General features: G+C 42.8%; 1 protein-coding gene across 3 annotated transcripts in view; it reads left to right on the plus strand.

The window, feature by feature from the left end:
• Positions 1-17368, plus strand: part of LOC137944132 (uncharacterized) — a 75000-nt gene that overhangs the window by 29302 nt on the left and 28330 nt on the right. For 2 of the 3 annotated variants that reach the window (XM_068789672.1, XM_068789674.1), the window contains exons 8-10: positions 10307-10403; positions 16505-16564; positions 16644-16724. In XM_068789672.1, the coding sequence (XP_068645773.1) occupies positions 10307-10403; positions 16505-16564; positions 16644-16724 (238 nt within the window). The remainder of the gene's footprint in view (positions 1-10306; positions 10404-16504; positions 16565-16643; positions 16725-17368) is intronic. The other variant, XM_068789673.1, reaches the window with a different exon arrangement.

Raw genomic sequence — 17368 nt, forward strand, 5'->3', positions numbered from 1 at the left:
CTCAGAACAAGCAGTAGACATGGCACGATACTCAGCTTCAGTAGCGGATTTAGAAACATGATCTTGTTTCTTACATCTCCAAGAAATTAAGGCATCACCTAAAAACATACACCAACCCGCATGTATCCAGACACCTAGCCCAATCAGCATCACTATAAGCAATAAGTTGAAGAGAGGAGCCTGTAGGAAAGAATACCCCACGAGTAGGAGAACCTCGAAGATGGCGGATGATGCGTCAAACTGCAGCAATATGGAGATGACGAGGAGAGGACATAAACTGATTGACCTAATGAATGGCATAGGAGATGTCAGGGCGAGTAGTGGTCAAGTAGATGAGACTCCCAACCAGGCGCCGATAGAGAGTAGGGTCATCTAGAAGGTCCACTTCATCTTTCTTGTATTTGACATTTACCTCCATAGGAGTATCAACAGAAGAAGTGTCCTCCAAACTAGCCAAGGTAATAATATCTTGAATATACTTATGCTAGTTTAAGAAAATACCATTGGCCCGATGATGGACTTCCAATCCTAAGAAGTACGTGAGCTGGCCAAGATCTTTCATATGGAAAGTGGCATGTAACACCTGTTGCAGCTTGGTAATCAGTCTAGAGTCAGTGCCAGTAATAATGATGTCATCCACATAAACCAGGAGAATAACCATGCCCGTGACAAATTTATGATAGAATAGAGATGAATCATACTGACTCTGTGTAAACCTGTGGAGAATAAGGGTGCCACAAAATTTCTCAAACCAAGCCCGGGGGGCTTGCTTAAGCCCATACAGAGGACGACGAAGCTTGCAAACCTGATCAGGAGAGGAGGTAGTCATACCTGAGGGGAGCTTCATGTATACATCTTCCTGGAGGTCATCGTGGAGGAAGGCATTCTTCACATCCATCTGATGCAACGACCAGGACTGAGAGGCTGCAATCGCGAATATAGTACAGACCGTGGTCATCTTGGCAACCGGCACAATGTCTCCTCATAATCAATCCCATATTCCTGTTTGTTGCCCAGAGCTACGAGTCGAGCTTTGTACCGATCCAAAGAGCCATCAGAGCGATGTTTTACAGAGAAAACCCATTTACTCCCAAGAGGCTTAATTGTAGGAGGGCAAAGAACAATATCCCAAGTGTGATTCTCCTCAAGTGCTCGAAGTTCTCTTTGAATTGCATTCTACCAACACTCATGTGCCATGGCCTGTTTGTAATAAGTGGGAATGGAAATAGAGGATAAAGTAGCGACAGGAGAGACAGTGGAGGAGAAACCATACCAATGAGGAGGCCTAGAAGGGTGAGTAGACCGGCGAAGAGCGGTGGAAGCTGGAGCAGGAGTAGGATCAGGTGCCAAGACAAGATAGTGAGGGGGCACAGAGGAAGTAGAACCAGACTCATGTCCACTACGTTTTCCATGCACAAAACCAGGTTTGACCCTTTCCACAATTGTCGGAGAATCATCAAAGCAAGGTAGAAGGGATAAGGATGCAAATGGCTGCTCAACATGAGATGGAAAAAAATTGATTTTCAAAGAAAACTACATTCTGAGAAACACGTATATGACGAGCATGTGGATCATAACAAACATAACCCTTTTGAGGTATAGCATAACCAAGAAAAGCACACTTAATTGATTGGGCTGTAAGTTTATGTCGTTCATGAGCAGGGAGATGCACAAAACAAACACAACCAAATGTCTGAAGATCAGAATATGAAGGAGAATGGCCAAACAACTTAAAGAAGGGAGAAACATGATGTAATGTAGGAGAAGGTAAACGATTGATCAAATGAACCGAAGTAGAAAGCGCTTCACACCAAAAACAAGAAGGAACAGATAATTCAAGTAAAATGGTTATGACCACATCAAGAAGGTGACGATTTTTCCTCTTAGCAACACCATTTTGTTGCGGTGTCGAAGGACAAGAGCGTTGAGAGACGATCCCTTTGCTTTGAAGAAAGTCCTGAAACTCATTAGACATGTATTTGCCGCCAAAATCAGAGCGCAAAACCTTGATGCTTGCAGAGAATTGAGTCTCTAGAAGCGCAAGTAAATGCTTAAATACTAAAAAAACTTCGACCTTAACCCGTAGAAAGTAAACCCAAGTAAACCGATTACAGTCATCAATAAAGGTGACAAAGTACTTGTAATGCGCATGAGAAACAACAGGTGCAATCCCCCAAACATCAGTATGAATAATATCGAAACATTGTAAGGCATGAGATGCATGATGAGGAAAAGGTAGAACTTTACTTTTGCCAAATTTGCATGATGGACATTCAAAAGAAAGATAAAGAGAAGAACATGCTTTATGTCCCAATACACCTGAATTAAATAATTTTCGAAGTACATCAGAGTTTGGGTGGCCTAGACGTTTATGCCACATCTTAGGTCCAAAACCAACAACATTACATGCAAAGGAAAGGAAAGGAAAACTAGGACTAATGGTGGGAGGAAAAACATAAAGAGTCCTGCACAACACAACCAGATCGAGAGAAATGGACATTACAATTATTATCGACCAATTGACCAACAGAAATAAGATTTGTGGAGAGGTCAGGAGACACAAAAACATCAGTTAAACAAGAGAAAAGATCACCAACAGCACTGATAGGCAGAGAACTGCCATCAGCGGTGTTAATTTTCTGATTTCCATCATAATTTCTGACATTGGAAAGAGAAACAACCATATTGGTCATATGATTAGAAGCTCTGGAGTCAAAATACCATGCCTTAGAAGAAACTTTATGATTACCTGAGAGCGCAAGAGTAGAGAAAACAAAAATGATCATCTGTTGTACCATCTCCAGAGTGAGTATGTTCGGGTTGGCTAAAGTTGTAGGTGCAGCGGGAATAGGAACAACCGGCGAGGAAGCAGGCAATGCAGTAGAACTAGAGGCACCAGCGAAGGCATGATAAACAGTACCCTGCCTCCTTTCAGGTCGAATGGGGCACGTAGAGATGATATGACCCAGTTTCTTGCAGTAGTTACAGAACTTTCTAGGGCAATCCCGATCAATATGACCAAAAGCTTTACAACTATAGCACTGAACAACACGTATGTCTCTTCCCTTATTCCTCCCCTAGGTTGCATAAGCTACAGTAACAGGGGCACTAACATTAGCCCGATGTTCGATGCCAGCCTGAGTTGCTATACGCTGCTCCTCACAGAGAAGTTCACTGAAACAAGTAGCTCGAGATGGTACATGATGATGATTCATCAAATTAGACCGTGCAATTTCAAAATCGGAATGGAGCTTCATCAAGAATTGATCTCTCTTGCTGGTTTCATGCACTGCTTGAACAGTAGAGAGAGTTGCAACAGGAACAGTAGAATAAACAATGTAGGCATAGTCAGCCCAAAGGTTTTGAAATCCAGAAAAATATTCCTCGATGGATAGACTTCCTTGTGTGAAATTAGCCATCTCATACTCCAATTGAAAACGCCGAGCCGTGTTGTCTTGATGGTAAACCTTGGCGAGGTAACTCCACATGTCAGCCGCATTTCTATAAGCCCGCAAATTGAGAACAAAGTGAGGCTCAACGGAGCCAAGGATCCAGGTCATGACCCAAGCATCCTTGACTGTCCACTTGGACAAAGCCTCGACCTCTCGAGGTGCGGGATCAGTCCCATCTATATGACCCCATAACTCCTTTCCCATAACAAATAAACGAAACTGAAATTCCTAGGCAGAGTAATTTTTACCCGTGAAACGGATAGAGAATGAGTCTAACCTATTAGATGACATGATAAAATCCAAATGAGGAATTTCGTTAAACACCTAAACTGCACTGTTAAAGAACCTTACAACTTCTCACTGCGAGCCTGAGATGAGTCCGCTGGCCTTCCTCTTCCTGTCAGCTCTGCTTTGAAATATTTTTGCGATAGTCTCAAACCGCGAAAAAATCACCGATGCCAGAATCCTTGCCTGAACCGAACAGATTCGCCAGACCCTTGCCTCCCTTCCCACGGCCAGACAGCTTCGTCTATGATTGTCGGAAGTGCCAGTCGAACACCAAAAAATGAAAATCCGAACCCGAAACCCTCTCTGGATGTTCCCTTCGAACACCACAGAACCCTCCCCGACGATCAACTTGTGACGCAAAGGACTCCTTGAGAGTCCACCGAAACCAAATCAAGAACCGATAACCTAGATCCAAGATACCACGAACTGAGAAAGAGGGAAATAGAACTCACCCGAAAGAGCAGTCTCCGAGGACCTCCAACGCCGAACCGAGACCGCTGAGGGCGCCGAACAAGCTATGAAAAAAAATTTAGGGCTCGAAACGAAGCTTTGATACCATGTCAAGATTTTTCGAAGATTATTTTGATTTCCCAAACCAAGAGATCGATATTTCGACCCTGATTTTCTGTTCGATACATAGATATAGAAGTTTAAGACAGAAATTACAATAATGTCCTTATAAGATACAAATTTGCAATAATGCTCTTATATACGATAACACCCACCTTCAAGGCTGCAACCTCCTTCTATCTTGGGAATGGGATGATTCTCCTCTTCTGGACCGATAAGTGGTGCGGTCGTCGCTCCCTTTTTGATGATTACTTGGGGCTATCCAAGATTGCTATGGACTTATCATGCTTGGTGGCTGAATCATGGAGCAATCAGTCTGGAAGTCTTTTCTTCTGTCGCGGTTTGAACGATGATGAAGCTGTAACTTTCTGCTCACTTCTATCCATTTTCAACAGTACCACCATTCGGGATCGAGTGCAAGATAAGTTAATTTGGAAGCCTAGCATCAAAAGTATCTTCTCAGTGGCCTCAACTTATTCCCACATTAGGGAGCCTGAGGACAAGGGAAATCTTGCTTGGAAGCTCTTTGCTCCTAGCAAGATAAAATTCTTCATATGGACAACCATCAGGGAGCAAATCGTCATTGCAGACAACCTCCACAAGAGAGGCTTTGCTGCCTCTGATAGTACTTGCCCTCTCTGTAGCATTGTGAGGAGTCACTCCAACATGTTCTCCTGCACTGGTTCTTCTCTTGGAGAGTTAGGATGGCAATTTTCCAGAAAATTGGCATTCAAGTGGGCCTTCCAGATGGTGTTGGGGAGGCGTCTTCCTAGAATTGACAAGCTTCTTCTCTCTGTATGCCTTGCTCACATCCCATGGTGTCTTTGGCTCGAGCGCAATCACCAGAGATTCAATTCCAAGTTCAGCAACCTGGATAGTATGGTCTCTTGCACCGTTGGTATGATCTCTAGCTGGCGCCACACCAGGAAGGAATTTGCCCCCCAGGCTGGTGTTTCCCTTCAATGGAATTGGTGTCTACTGGACTGTATGGCGGGCCCTCAGAAGATTTTGGCCATGGTAGAGTGGGAGCCTCCCCCTAGTGATTGCATTAAGTTGAACTTCGACGGAAGTGCTTTGGGTTGCCCTGGACCGGTGGGTGCAGGGGGAGTCTTCAGGAATCATAGAGGTGAGACTGTTCTTTCGTATGCGGGGCCATTTGGTGTTGCTGATGCCAACACTGTTGAGGTGACTGCCCTACATCATGGACTGAAGATTTTTCGACTTCACGGGAAGCTGCTGATTGAGGGGGACTCCAAAGTTGTCATTAGTTGGTGCTCTAGTTCGTCCTCCCCCCCTTGGCGGCATCGGCCAATTATTTCCTCTATTGCAGATATTGTAACCTCAATTACTTGTACATGGAATCATATTCCTAGATTAGCCAATTCCTTGGTTGATAGGTTAGCTAAATTTGGAACATCCCAGCAATCTCTCATTGTTTGGGACGATTCCTCCTCCATGTAATCTTGCTCTTTCGAGCCTTTTAATATAACTCAGCACTATTTCTAAAAAAAGAACCAACTTTGCATACCTCATCAAATGGATCTGGCAATTCAACTTGTCACCTGATCTGATTTGGAGAGCTCTGGTAGCTGCCAAGGCAAACAAGAAGAATGGTTGGTGGATTGACGGTGGCCGCCGTTATTTGTTGTCACCTATCTTGAGGAAAATCTCTCTCCAGCTCCCCACTTTCTCAGAGGCGGTTAAGTGCTACCCGAGAAATGGGCATCTCACTAAATTCTAGACGGATTGGTGGTTGGGGGACAATCCCTTGGAAAAAAGTTTCGGCTCCATCTCGAATCTTTCTAAATTCCTGAATGCCTCCATTGCGGACCTATGGTCTTGTTCTGGCAGATGGAACCTCAATCTCCACAAAACCCTCATAGATTTTGAAGCATTGATGGCCTCCAACCTCCTCTCATGCCTTACAAATGTTAAAATCCACAACGACATTCCGGACTCCCTTATTTGGACCCTTGTCCTAAAGGTTCATTCACTGTGGCTTCTGCTTACAATCTTCTACATGGCCCCAACACCTCTCAACCTCACCACCCTGCTGCCCTAGCCTGGTCCCTGCTTGCCCCTCTTGCCAACTTTTTTAATTGGTGTGCATGCAGAAACAAAATACTCACCTCTGATGCTCTCATTATGCAGGGAACTCATGTGCCCCAAGCCATCTGGGCCAATCTCTTCAACAGAATTGGAATACAATACTCTGTTCCCCACAACCTGACATCTATGATCCACTCCATCACCAACTCTTGGCTCCCGACACTAAAAAAAATGCTCATCTTCAGTTGTGCGGGACACATCCCTTGGGCTCGCTAGAAAGAGAGAAATAACCTAAAATTCTGGTTCAAATCCTCTCCAATCAAGGTGCTTGCTGATAATATCACTGGCCAGGTCTCCTCCTGGCTCCTCACGAAGAAGGAATTCGTCCACCTTAGTAGCTCGGATTTTCGAGGAAACTGGCACCTAATTGCTGCCATGGCCGGGCCCTCTCGTGCCCTGAACATGACAATGTGGTCTCCTCCCCCGGGACACTTCAAGCTTAACTTTGATGGTAGTGCTTTTGGCTGCCCAGGTCCCGCAGGGTTTGGTGGAGTAATCCATGATGAAAATAGGTGCTTTTGCTACTCTTTCATTGGTCCTTTGGGTATTTCCAAATCCATAGCCTCTGAGCTTGCTGGGCTGCTCCAGGGCCTCGAGATCTTCTGAGATCGTCTCTCTGGGCCCATCATCATTGAAGGGGACTCCAAGGTCCTCATTAACTAGTGTGCTAAGAAAATGCCCTCACCTCGGCCATGCGCCAATGGACTATCATCGATTGTATCGTTTTTTTTTTTTTGAAATGATGTTGAATTTTATTATGAGAGCTCAAACGAGCAGATTACACGAGGGGAAACCTTCCCAAATGAATGGATGACACAATGTTAGCAATACAATCAGTGATTGGCTAGTGGCGCCAAGGAGGGGAGCTTTCTTTTGAACACCAACTGATGACAGTCTTTGAGTCGCCTTCAATAATCAACTTGCCATGGAGCCGCTCTTTAAAGATTTGGAGGCCGAATAGAAGAGCACTCACTTCAGCAGTATTTGAATCAACAATACCCACCGGCCCTGCATCGGATAGAATAGGGTCTTCACTGCTATCTCTGAAAACACCACCAGCTCCAGCCGGCCCAGGACAGCCTAAAGCACTGCCATCAAAATTGAGTTTGATGCAGTCGTAAGGGGGAGGATCCCAAGTGGCCATAACCGGATTCCTACAGGGGCCCGCCATGTGCGCGATCAAGCCCCAATTCTCTCAAAGGGAGACGCCCAATAGAGAAGCAAACTCCTTCCTAGAATGTAGCCAGCTCGAGATAAGGCCCACTGCCTGAGGAGCTATATTATCCGGGTTGCTAGCCTTGGAGTTGAATCTCCGGTTGTTTCGCTCTAGCCATATACACCATGGGACATGCGCAAGGCATGCCAAGAGAATTATCTTGCCCAGCTTAGGAAGGCGTATCCCCATAACCATCTCAAAGGTGCCGAAAAGGTCCTGATGTAGCCCCATTTGGACACCAATCTTCTGAAATATCTTCATCCAGACTTGCCATGAAAAGTTGCAATGTAAGAGAACATGTTGGACTGTCTCGTCGCACACACCACAAAAGGGACAAGTGCGAGTGGGGGCGGTGTAACCTCTTTTATGGAAGTTGTCAGAGGTGAGGATCTGTTCCCTGATGGCCGTCCACACGAAGAATTTGATTTTATTAGGCGCTGAGAAATTCCATGTCGGGTTTGCCTTGTGCTCATGCATGTTGTAATCTTGTTTTCTAATGTGAGAGTAGGCGGATGCAACTGTGAATCGACCATTAATGCTGGGCTGCCATGTCAGTTTATCAACTGCATGCTCACGAATAGTAGTGCTGCTGAGTCTGGAGAGGAGAGAGCAAAAAACCGTAATTTCCTCGTCATTTAATCCCCGGTGAAATGTAAGACTCCATGAGTGATCTCTCCAAGAATCAACCACTGAGTAAGAGAGGTCCCTCGCCACCCTAGAGAGCCCCGGAAAATCCTCGGAGAGGGAGCGGGGGCCACACCATTCATCCAACCAAAAGAGGAGGGTCCTTCCATTGCCTGTGTGAAAGGAAGTTGCATATCTGAATATTGGGAGGAGCTTTTGAACTGATTTCCATATCGGGGATAGGAGCCGAGTAGCGCCATCCTTCCTCCACCAGGCACCCGAAGGTTGAAGATAGAACCTGACCATATCACCCCATAGGCTGTTATGCTTAATGTTGAAGTTCCAGATCCATTTGAGGAAAAAGGGCATTGTTCATCTCCTTCGTAGGCCGAATGCCTAAACCACCCCGATTTCGGGGCATGCAAATATCCTTCCAACTCACCAAATGATACCTGAAGGTATCCTCTTATCCTCTCTAGAGAAAACGTCGACGGATGGCGTCAATCCTGCTGCAAACGGAGGCCGGACAATGCATGAATGATAATAAATAGTTTGGTAGTCCTGCCAAACAAGACTTGAGGAGAGTGAGCCGCCCAGTAGTAGATAAAAGCTTGTACTTCCAAGTAGCTAGTCTCTTTTCAAATTTCTCAATAAGGGGGGACCAAAGCATCGCCGAAGGTCGAGAATCAAAGAGTGGTAGTCCAAGATATGTAGCTGGCAAGTTTCCCACTGAGCACCCCAAATAGTCAGCCATACCCTAAAGCACAGGTGAGTCAATATGATAGCCTAGGAGGGTGGTTTTCTTCCAGTTAATGTTCTGACCAGAAGCCAGTTCAAATAGTCCCAATACAGCACGCAGTTTTCGGATATGATCCATAGTACCAACCCCAAAGCAAATTATCATCGATTGTATCGTTGACATTGTGCCCACAATGCATTTTACTTGGAATCAAATTCCTAGATCAGCCAATTCCTTGGTTGATAAATATGCTAAATTTGGAACCTCCTAGCAATCTCTCATTGTTTGGGAAGGCTTCCCCCCCTGTAATCTTGCTCTTCTAAGTTTTTGATTTAATAAAATTCAGCATCATTTCAAAATACAAAAAAAGAGCAATTATCTAATTTGATGAGCTTGGCAAGGAAGGCTGATGTCACCACGGCACAAACTTGGCAAGGAAGGCTGATGTCACCACGGCACAAACTTGGCAAGGAAGGCTGATGTCACCATGGCACAAGCTTGGCAAGGAAGGCTGATGTCACCTGGCACAAGCTTGGCAAGGAAGGATGATGTCACCTTTCCAGATGGGTGACATGGGATAAATGTCCTGTGTAGGCAGTGATTGAGAAAATCCCTATAGTCCAACACTCTAGGGACACTAACTTCACATAGAACTGCTCTAGTTAGCAGTACAAGCCATCAAGCCTAAGGTTATGGTATAGAGAAAAGAAAAAAATTCTGACCTCAAGCTTTAATTAGACGGAATTATGAAAATTGCTTTTTCTGGAGTGGGAGAAAAAACTCAGAGAGAGGAAGAAAGAACGCTTGAAAGACTTTGCAGCAAGATTTCACTGCTCTGATACAATGTTAGAAAATGAGCTTTAGGAAGAAAAAGAGAGAATAGAGAGTGGAAGAGAAACAAGAGCACGTCGATATGCACTCCTTCAGGGCAGAACTTGGGCCCTCTTTTTCTTTATATACAACGTAAGTTACAGATCTAGCAAAGTTACAAAAATGCCCATCATAGCTTAAACCCTCATAGCTCTTATAATACTACTCAGAATTCTGTTAAACTTGAAAACTAGTACTCCTCACATGACACCTATAATTCTGCTACATTACAAGGTACATACCAGTGTTTGAAAAGACAAAAGTACCCTTACACATATTTAACAATGCTTAAGCTTTAAAATCCAGATTATTTTTTGTGTTAGATTTATCTTTTCAAGAATTCAAGGGAGTATATTCTCTCTTTTTAGCTTATGCTTTTTCCTTCTTCAGCACATTGATTACTCATGTATTACGCTTTTCTCTCCTTTTATATGCCAGACTTGGTGCAGTCAAGGAACATTTTCCATCTTCTTTATGTAGAAAGCTCCAAGTTATAGGATGGGCCATCACACATATTGCCGTAGTCCAGAATGATGTAAGCAAGCTACTTGTACTTTGACATTGAACTTGTTAGTTATTCTGGATTCACAGGATTTATTTACACTAAGTAGACAAGAACCTTGGTTAGAATATACTAATTTCAGACAAAAAAAAAAAAAAAAGGAAGAAAACATCAGACTAGTGTGTGAATTGTCGAGTTCCCAGAATTGATATTATCCACTTCATGAGTTCCATTATGGGTCATCGAATTGTCTTGTCAATATTTTCTAGCCCAAGAGTGGCTGCTGGAATAGCGAAACTGAGTTGTTGAAGAGAGCAGCAACGACCAAGAATTTCCACCAAGAGGAGTTGCCGTGAGCAGCCAAAATAAGAGATCCAAACTCTGTATCTACAGAGAGAAACCTAGTTTCTGGAGGAAGCAGCAACGATAAGAAAATCTACCCAATAAGCTCCTGGAACAGCCACAACCGAGAGCTCCAAGCTCTGAGACTGACGACCACACCAACACACAAGAGAAGCTGAAAAATTGGGAGCCCCTCTTCCCTTCCTTTATCTTCTATTTAAACATAGGGTTAGGTTTAGTACAAGTCAGCCCATGGGCTTAATTACAATCCAACTCAACTCATTATTCCTTGCTTATTAACCTATATACATGTAAATATCTAAACAACTAACATTAATATAACTCCTAACTTATATGAATTCCAAAATATGGTAACATCCCCCCTCATATTGATGCTGGTAAGTCAACCAACAACAATTTGCCAACCAGAAAATTATGGCGGTGTTGAGACATTGCTTTGGTGAAGACATCAGCCACTTGGAGATCCAAAGAGATGTAAGGAAGAGATATCACTCGACGCTCCATGGTATCGCGGATACAATGACAATCAACCTTAATGTGCTTGGCGTGTTCATGGAAAATAGGATTGGTAGCAATCTGAATAGCACTGGTGTTATCCGCATGAAAAGGTGTAGAGGTAGTTTGAGGAAACTCAAGTTCCTCAAGGAGACTGTGTAGCCATATAATTTCAGAACACGCAGTAGACATGGCACGATACTTGGCCTCAGTAGATGACTTGGATACACAATTTTGTTTTTTACATTTCCAAGAAATCAAGGCATCCCCTAAAAACATACAACCAACTTGTAGTAGAGCGACGGGTATCGGGCACCCAACCCAATAAGCATTACTGTATGCAACAAGTTGAAGAGATGAGCCGGTAGGAAAGAATAACCCACGAGTAAGAGAACCTGAAGATAGCGGATGATGCGTCAGACTGCAACAAGATGAAGATGTCGAGGAGAAGACATAAATTTGCTGACCTGATGAACGACATAGGAGATATCTGGACGAGTCGTGGTCAAGTAGATGAAACTCTCAACCAAAGGCTGATAGAGAGTAGGATCATCAAGGTCCCTGTCATCATTCCTGTATTTCACATTCACCTCCATAGGAGTAGCAATAGAAGAAGTGTCCGCCAAACCAGCCAAGGTAATAATATCTTGAGTATACTTGTAGTGATTTAGGAAAATACCTTTTGCCTGATGATGTACTTCTAGTCCTAAGAAGTACGTGAGCTGGCCTAGATCTTTCATATGGAAGGTGGCATGTAGTAGCTGTTGGAGCTTAGTAATCAAGCCAGAGTCAGTACTAGTAAGGATAATATCATCCGCATAGACCAAGAGAAAGACTATGCCCGATGCCGACTTGTGAAAGAAGAGAGAAGAGTCATACTGACTTTGTGTAAATCTGTGGATAAGAAGTGTACTGCGAAATTTCTCAAACCAAGCCCGGGGAGCTTGCTTAAGCCCATACAGTGGACGGTGTAACTTGCAGATATCCTGAGGAGAAAAAGTAGTCATACTAGAGGGAAGCTTCATGTAGATATCTTCTTGTAGATCACCATGCAAAAATGCATTCTTCACATCCATCTGATGCAGATGCCAGGACTGTGAAGCAACAATAGCTAAAATAGTGCGAACCGTGGTCATCTTGGCAACTGGAGCAAATGTATCCTCATAATCAATCCCATATTCCTACGTGTTTCCCAGAGCTACGAGGCGAGCTTTGTACCGATCCAAAAAACCATCCGATCGAAGCTTTACAGAGAAAACCCATTTACTCCCAAGAGGCTTAATAGTAGGGGGGCAAGTAACAACATCCCAAGTGTGATTCTCCTCAAGAGCTTGAAGTTCTGTTTGCATTGCCTTTTGCCAACACTCATGTGCCATTACCTGTTTGTAGTAAGAGGGAATGGAAATAAATGATAAAGTAGCCACAAGAGAGACAGTGGAGGAGAAATCATACCTATCAGGGGAGCGAGAAGGGCGAGTAGACCGGCGAAGAGTATCAGGAGCAGGCGTTAGGTCAGGATCATGAGGGGGCACAAATGAAGTGAAACTGGGCTCATAAAAGCTAGGCAAATTAGATAAAGATGCAGATGGCAATGCAACATGAGATGGAAAGAAATATTGATTTTCAAAGAAAAACACATTCCAAGAAACACGTATACGACGAGCATGGGGATCATAACAAACACAACCTTTTTGAGATATAACATAATCAAGAAAAGCACACTGAACGGATTAGGCTGTAAATTTATGTCGTTCATGAGTAGGTAAATGCACAAAACAAACACAACTGAATGTCCGAAGATCCGCATATGAAGGAGAATGACCAAATAAATGGAGAAACATGATGCAATCTAGGAGAAAGCAAGCGGTTGATTAAATGAATTGAAGTAGACTGTGCTTCACACAAAAAAACAAGGAGGAACAGATGAATCAAGTAAAAGAGTTCGTACCACATCGAGAAGATGACGATTTTTCCTCTCAGCAACGCCATTTTGTTGTGGTGTCGAAGGAGTGAGAGATGATACCTTTGTTTTGAAGAAAATCCTGAAACTCATTAGACATGTATTCGCCGCCAGAATCAGAGCACAATACCTTGATGCTGGCAAATAATTGAGTCTCAAGAAGTACAAGAAAGCGTTTAAATACGATAAAAACTTCAGATTTAGCCTGTAGGAAGTAGACCCAAGTAAAACGACTACAATCATCAATAAAAGTAACAAAGTACTTATAATGCGCATAAGAATCAACATGAACAATTCCCAAAATATCACTATGAATAATATCAAAACAGTTTGAGGCATGAGATGCATGATGAGGAAAAGGTAGAACTTTATTTTTGCCAAGTTTGCATGATGAACAATCAAATGAAAGATCAAGAGAAGAATATGCTGTACTTTTTAATAAACTATAATTAAACACGGTACAAAGTACATCAAAGTTTGGGTGGCCGAGACGTCTATGCCACATCTTAGTTCCAGAACTAACAACATTACATGCAAAGGAAAGTAAAGGAGCATGAGGAATACTGGTAGAGAGAAAAACTTGAAGGGGAAAGAGTCGTTCCACTTTAGGCCCCTTCGCGATCATCTTCCCTGACGCTTGATCCTACACAATACAACCAGTTCGAGAGAACAAAACATTACAATTATTATCAACCAACTGATCAATAGAAATAAGATTTATGGAGATATCAGGGGACACAAAAACATCAACTAAGGTAGGAGAAAGATCACCAACAACACTGATAGGCAGAGAGCTGCCATCAGCAGTGTTAATTTTCAAATTTCCATCATACTTTCTGACATTGGAAAGAGAAATAGCAGTGTTGGGCATATGGTTATAAGCACCGGAGTCAACATACCATGACCGAGTAGAGACTTTATTCTTACCTGAGAGCCGAAAAGTAGAAAGGGCAGAAATGATCATCTGTTGTACCATTTCAGGAGTGAGTGTACTCAGATTTGCTAGGGCTGTAGGAACAATAGTCGGAGTAACCTGCACGGCAGGAGGCAATGCAATAGAACTAGAAGCACTTGTGGATGCATGATAAGCAGTACCCTTCTTCCTTGCCGTGCGAATAGGACAAGCGGCGAGGAGATGATCCATTTACTTGCAGTACTTATAGAACTTCTTAGAGCAATCCCGAGCAAAATGACCAAATTCTTTACAGTTAAAGCACTGGACAGACTTCATGTCCCTACCCTGATTTCTCCCTTGTGCTGCATAGGCCACAGTAACAGGGGTATCAGTATTAGCCTGATGTTCCATGCCGGCCTGAGTGGCAATACGTTGTTCCTCCCTTAGAAGCTCACTCAAACAGATATCCATAGACGGTATAGGATGACGATTCATCAGATTGGAATTTGCAATTTCAAACTTGGAACGGAGCTTCATCAAGAATTGATCTTTCTTGCTTGTCTCATGCACAACTTGAATATTAGAGAGAGTAGGAACTGGAACATTCTCATAAACAATCTCGGCATAGTCGGCCCAAAGGTTTTGAAACCCAGAATAGTATTCTTCAATGGAGAGGCTTCCTGTGTGAAATTAGCCATCTCATACTCCAATTGAAACCGCCGAGCCGTGCTATTTTGGTTGTAAATCTTGTGGAGGTAATTCCACATATCAGCTGCATTTCTATAGGGCCGCAGATTAAGAACAAGTATCCAGGTCATTACCCTAGCATCCATGGTTGTACACTTTGACAAAGCTGCAGCCTCTCTAGGTGCCGGATCACTTCTATCTATATGACCCTATAGCTCTTTTCCTATAACAAATAAACGGAATCGAAAAGCCCATGTAGTGTAGTTCTTACCCGTGAAACGTATAGGTAAAAAATCTAACTTGTTAAGCCACGCAGAGACACAGCAATCCAAGGGCTGAAATGCAAGCCTTGAGTCACCAAAAAATGCTGAAATCCACTTTCTGAAAATTGCTGAAATTGGCTTAAATCCCCGTGAGTCACCAAACTTTCTGAAAAGAAACTGAAACCCCTTTCGCTGAAAATTGTTTTCCGAGAACAAATGCTGAAACCCCTTCTCTGAAAATGCCAACTCAGAGTCCAAACTCAGTGTCACCCAGCAGCTCAAGCACGCCAAGAAAAATAATAGCAGCACCACGAAAATAATAATAATAATAATAGCTCCGATACCATGTCAATATTTTCTAGCCCAAGAGTGGCTGCTGGAACAGCCAAACTGAGTTGCTGAAGAGAGCAGCAACGACCAAGGATTTCCACCAAGAGGAGCGGCCATGAGCAGCCAAAATAAAGAGCTCCAAGCTCTGAATCTACCAAGAGAAACCTAGATGCTGGAGGAAGCAGCAACGACCAAGAAAATCTACCCAAAAGGCTTCTGGAACAGCCACAACCGAGAGGCTCCAAGCTCTGAGACTGACGACCACACCAACACACGAGAGAAGCTGAAAATCGGGAGCCCCTCTTCCCTTCCTTTATCTTCTATTTAAACATAGGGTTAGGTTAAGTACAAGACAGCCCATGGGCTTAGTTACAATCCAACCCAGCCCATTAATCCTTGCTTATTAACCTATATACATGTAAATATCTAAACAACTAACATTAATATAACTTATATGAATTCCAAAATATGGTAACATGTTTTGCATGCTACTAGGTAGTATGCAAAAATGAAAACAGGGATGATCTTACAGGAAATATATGAAAGCTAGAACTTGAAGACAAATTTTCATCTTTATGAGTATGAAAGTTGATATTATGGGTTCTTGGGCTATTGGGTTGTCGTGCATGCTACTGGTAATATGCCAAAATGGAAACCAGGGATAATCTTACAGGAAATATTTGAAAACTAAAACTTGAATCAAAATTTCATTTTTATGAGTATTAAAAGGTGGGTCAAGGTTTAATCCAAAATGACAAGCTGATTTAGGAGGTTGTTTTGCAACTAATAATCAGTGTTTTTCTTACACTCATATATGCAGAACTATTTTCACTAACATTCCCTCTTATGTCATTTAAAAAACCATTCTCTCTTATGTCCAATCTTAAACAAATGGACAATGAGCCTGATATATGGACAACGGAAACAGGGTAAAAACTAAACGGGGCACAAAAAAATGGGTCCAATAAGACAGACATCCTGCTCTAAAAGAAGGTTCTACACAAAATATTCTTGTTGAAATTTTCTGCTTTGGTCAACCATGCATTATTATGTGTTTAAGCCTGCCTTTTATATTCCATCCATTTGATTAATTTTGATTATGAAACCTTTAGGCAAATGTGCTTTACGAATGTTTTTTAAGTTAATGCAGATTGATGCTGTAGCTGACGAAGTTGAACTGAGAAAGTCTACAAATGATATGGTTTGTTTTTGTTGCTTTTCAATTAAAAGCTACCTTTGCAGTCTATTGTTGCTCTTGATAACATCATCTGATTCTTCAGGTATTCATGTTTGGTGGGCTGGGGCCCTTGCACTCAGACGTTACTGTTGCTGGTGTTGCCAAAGCCTTTGGAGTTCGACTGGTGTGTTATTTTCTATGTTATCACAGAAGTTCCAGGGAATGTACACTATCTTGTGCAATGTCCTTTATCTTACTGTCCAATAAAGACAACCTGCTCTATTGGAAGCCCTTGAACTGTAAATGTAAAATGTGCAGGCAGCCTTACTATTTGAAAGGTTCCAACTTCTTTTTTTTTTTTTTTGTGAGAAAGATTGAGCTGTATTTTTTATTTTTTTTTGAAATGATGCTGATTTTTTATTAAGACTAAAGCTCAAAAGAGCATATTACAAAGGAGGGAATCCTTCCCAAACAATGAGAGATTGTTGGGAAGTTCCGAATTTTGCCAATTTATCAGCCAAAGAGTTGGCTGATCTAGGAATGAGATTCCAATTACAATGCGAAGAAGATACAATGTCAGCAATACTATCAGTAATGGGCCAGTGGCGTCAAGGGGGGAGGCTGTCTTTGGAAAACCAACTAATAACCGTCTTTGAGTCGCCTTCAATGATTAACTTGCCATGGAGACGATCCCTAAAGATTTGGAGGCCGAACAGCAGAGCACTAACTTCAGCAGTATTAGAATCGACAATGCCCACCGGACCGGCATAAGAAAAAATGGGGTCTCCATTGTGACCTCTTAATATTCCACCTGCTCCTGTTGGACCA

The sequence above is a fragment of the Aristolochia californica genome, unplaced genomic scaffold, assembly GCF_029961685.1.
Source record: "Aristolochia californica isolate CCGP_79_NKW_82.1479 unplaced genomic scaffold, dmAriCali1.0.hap1 SCAF_11, whole genome shotgun sequence".
Taxonomy (NCBI): domain Eukaryota; kingdom Viridiplantae; phylum Streptophyta; class Magnoliopsida; order Piperales; family Aristolochiaceae; genus Aristolochia; species Aristolochia californica.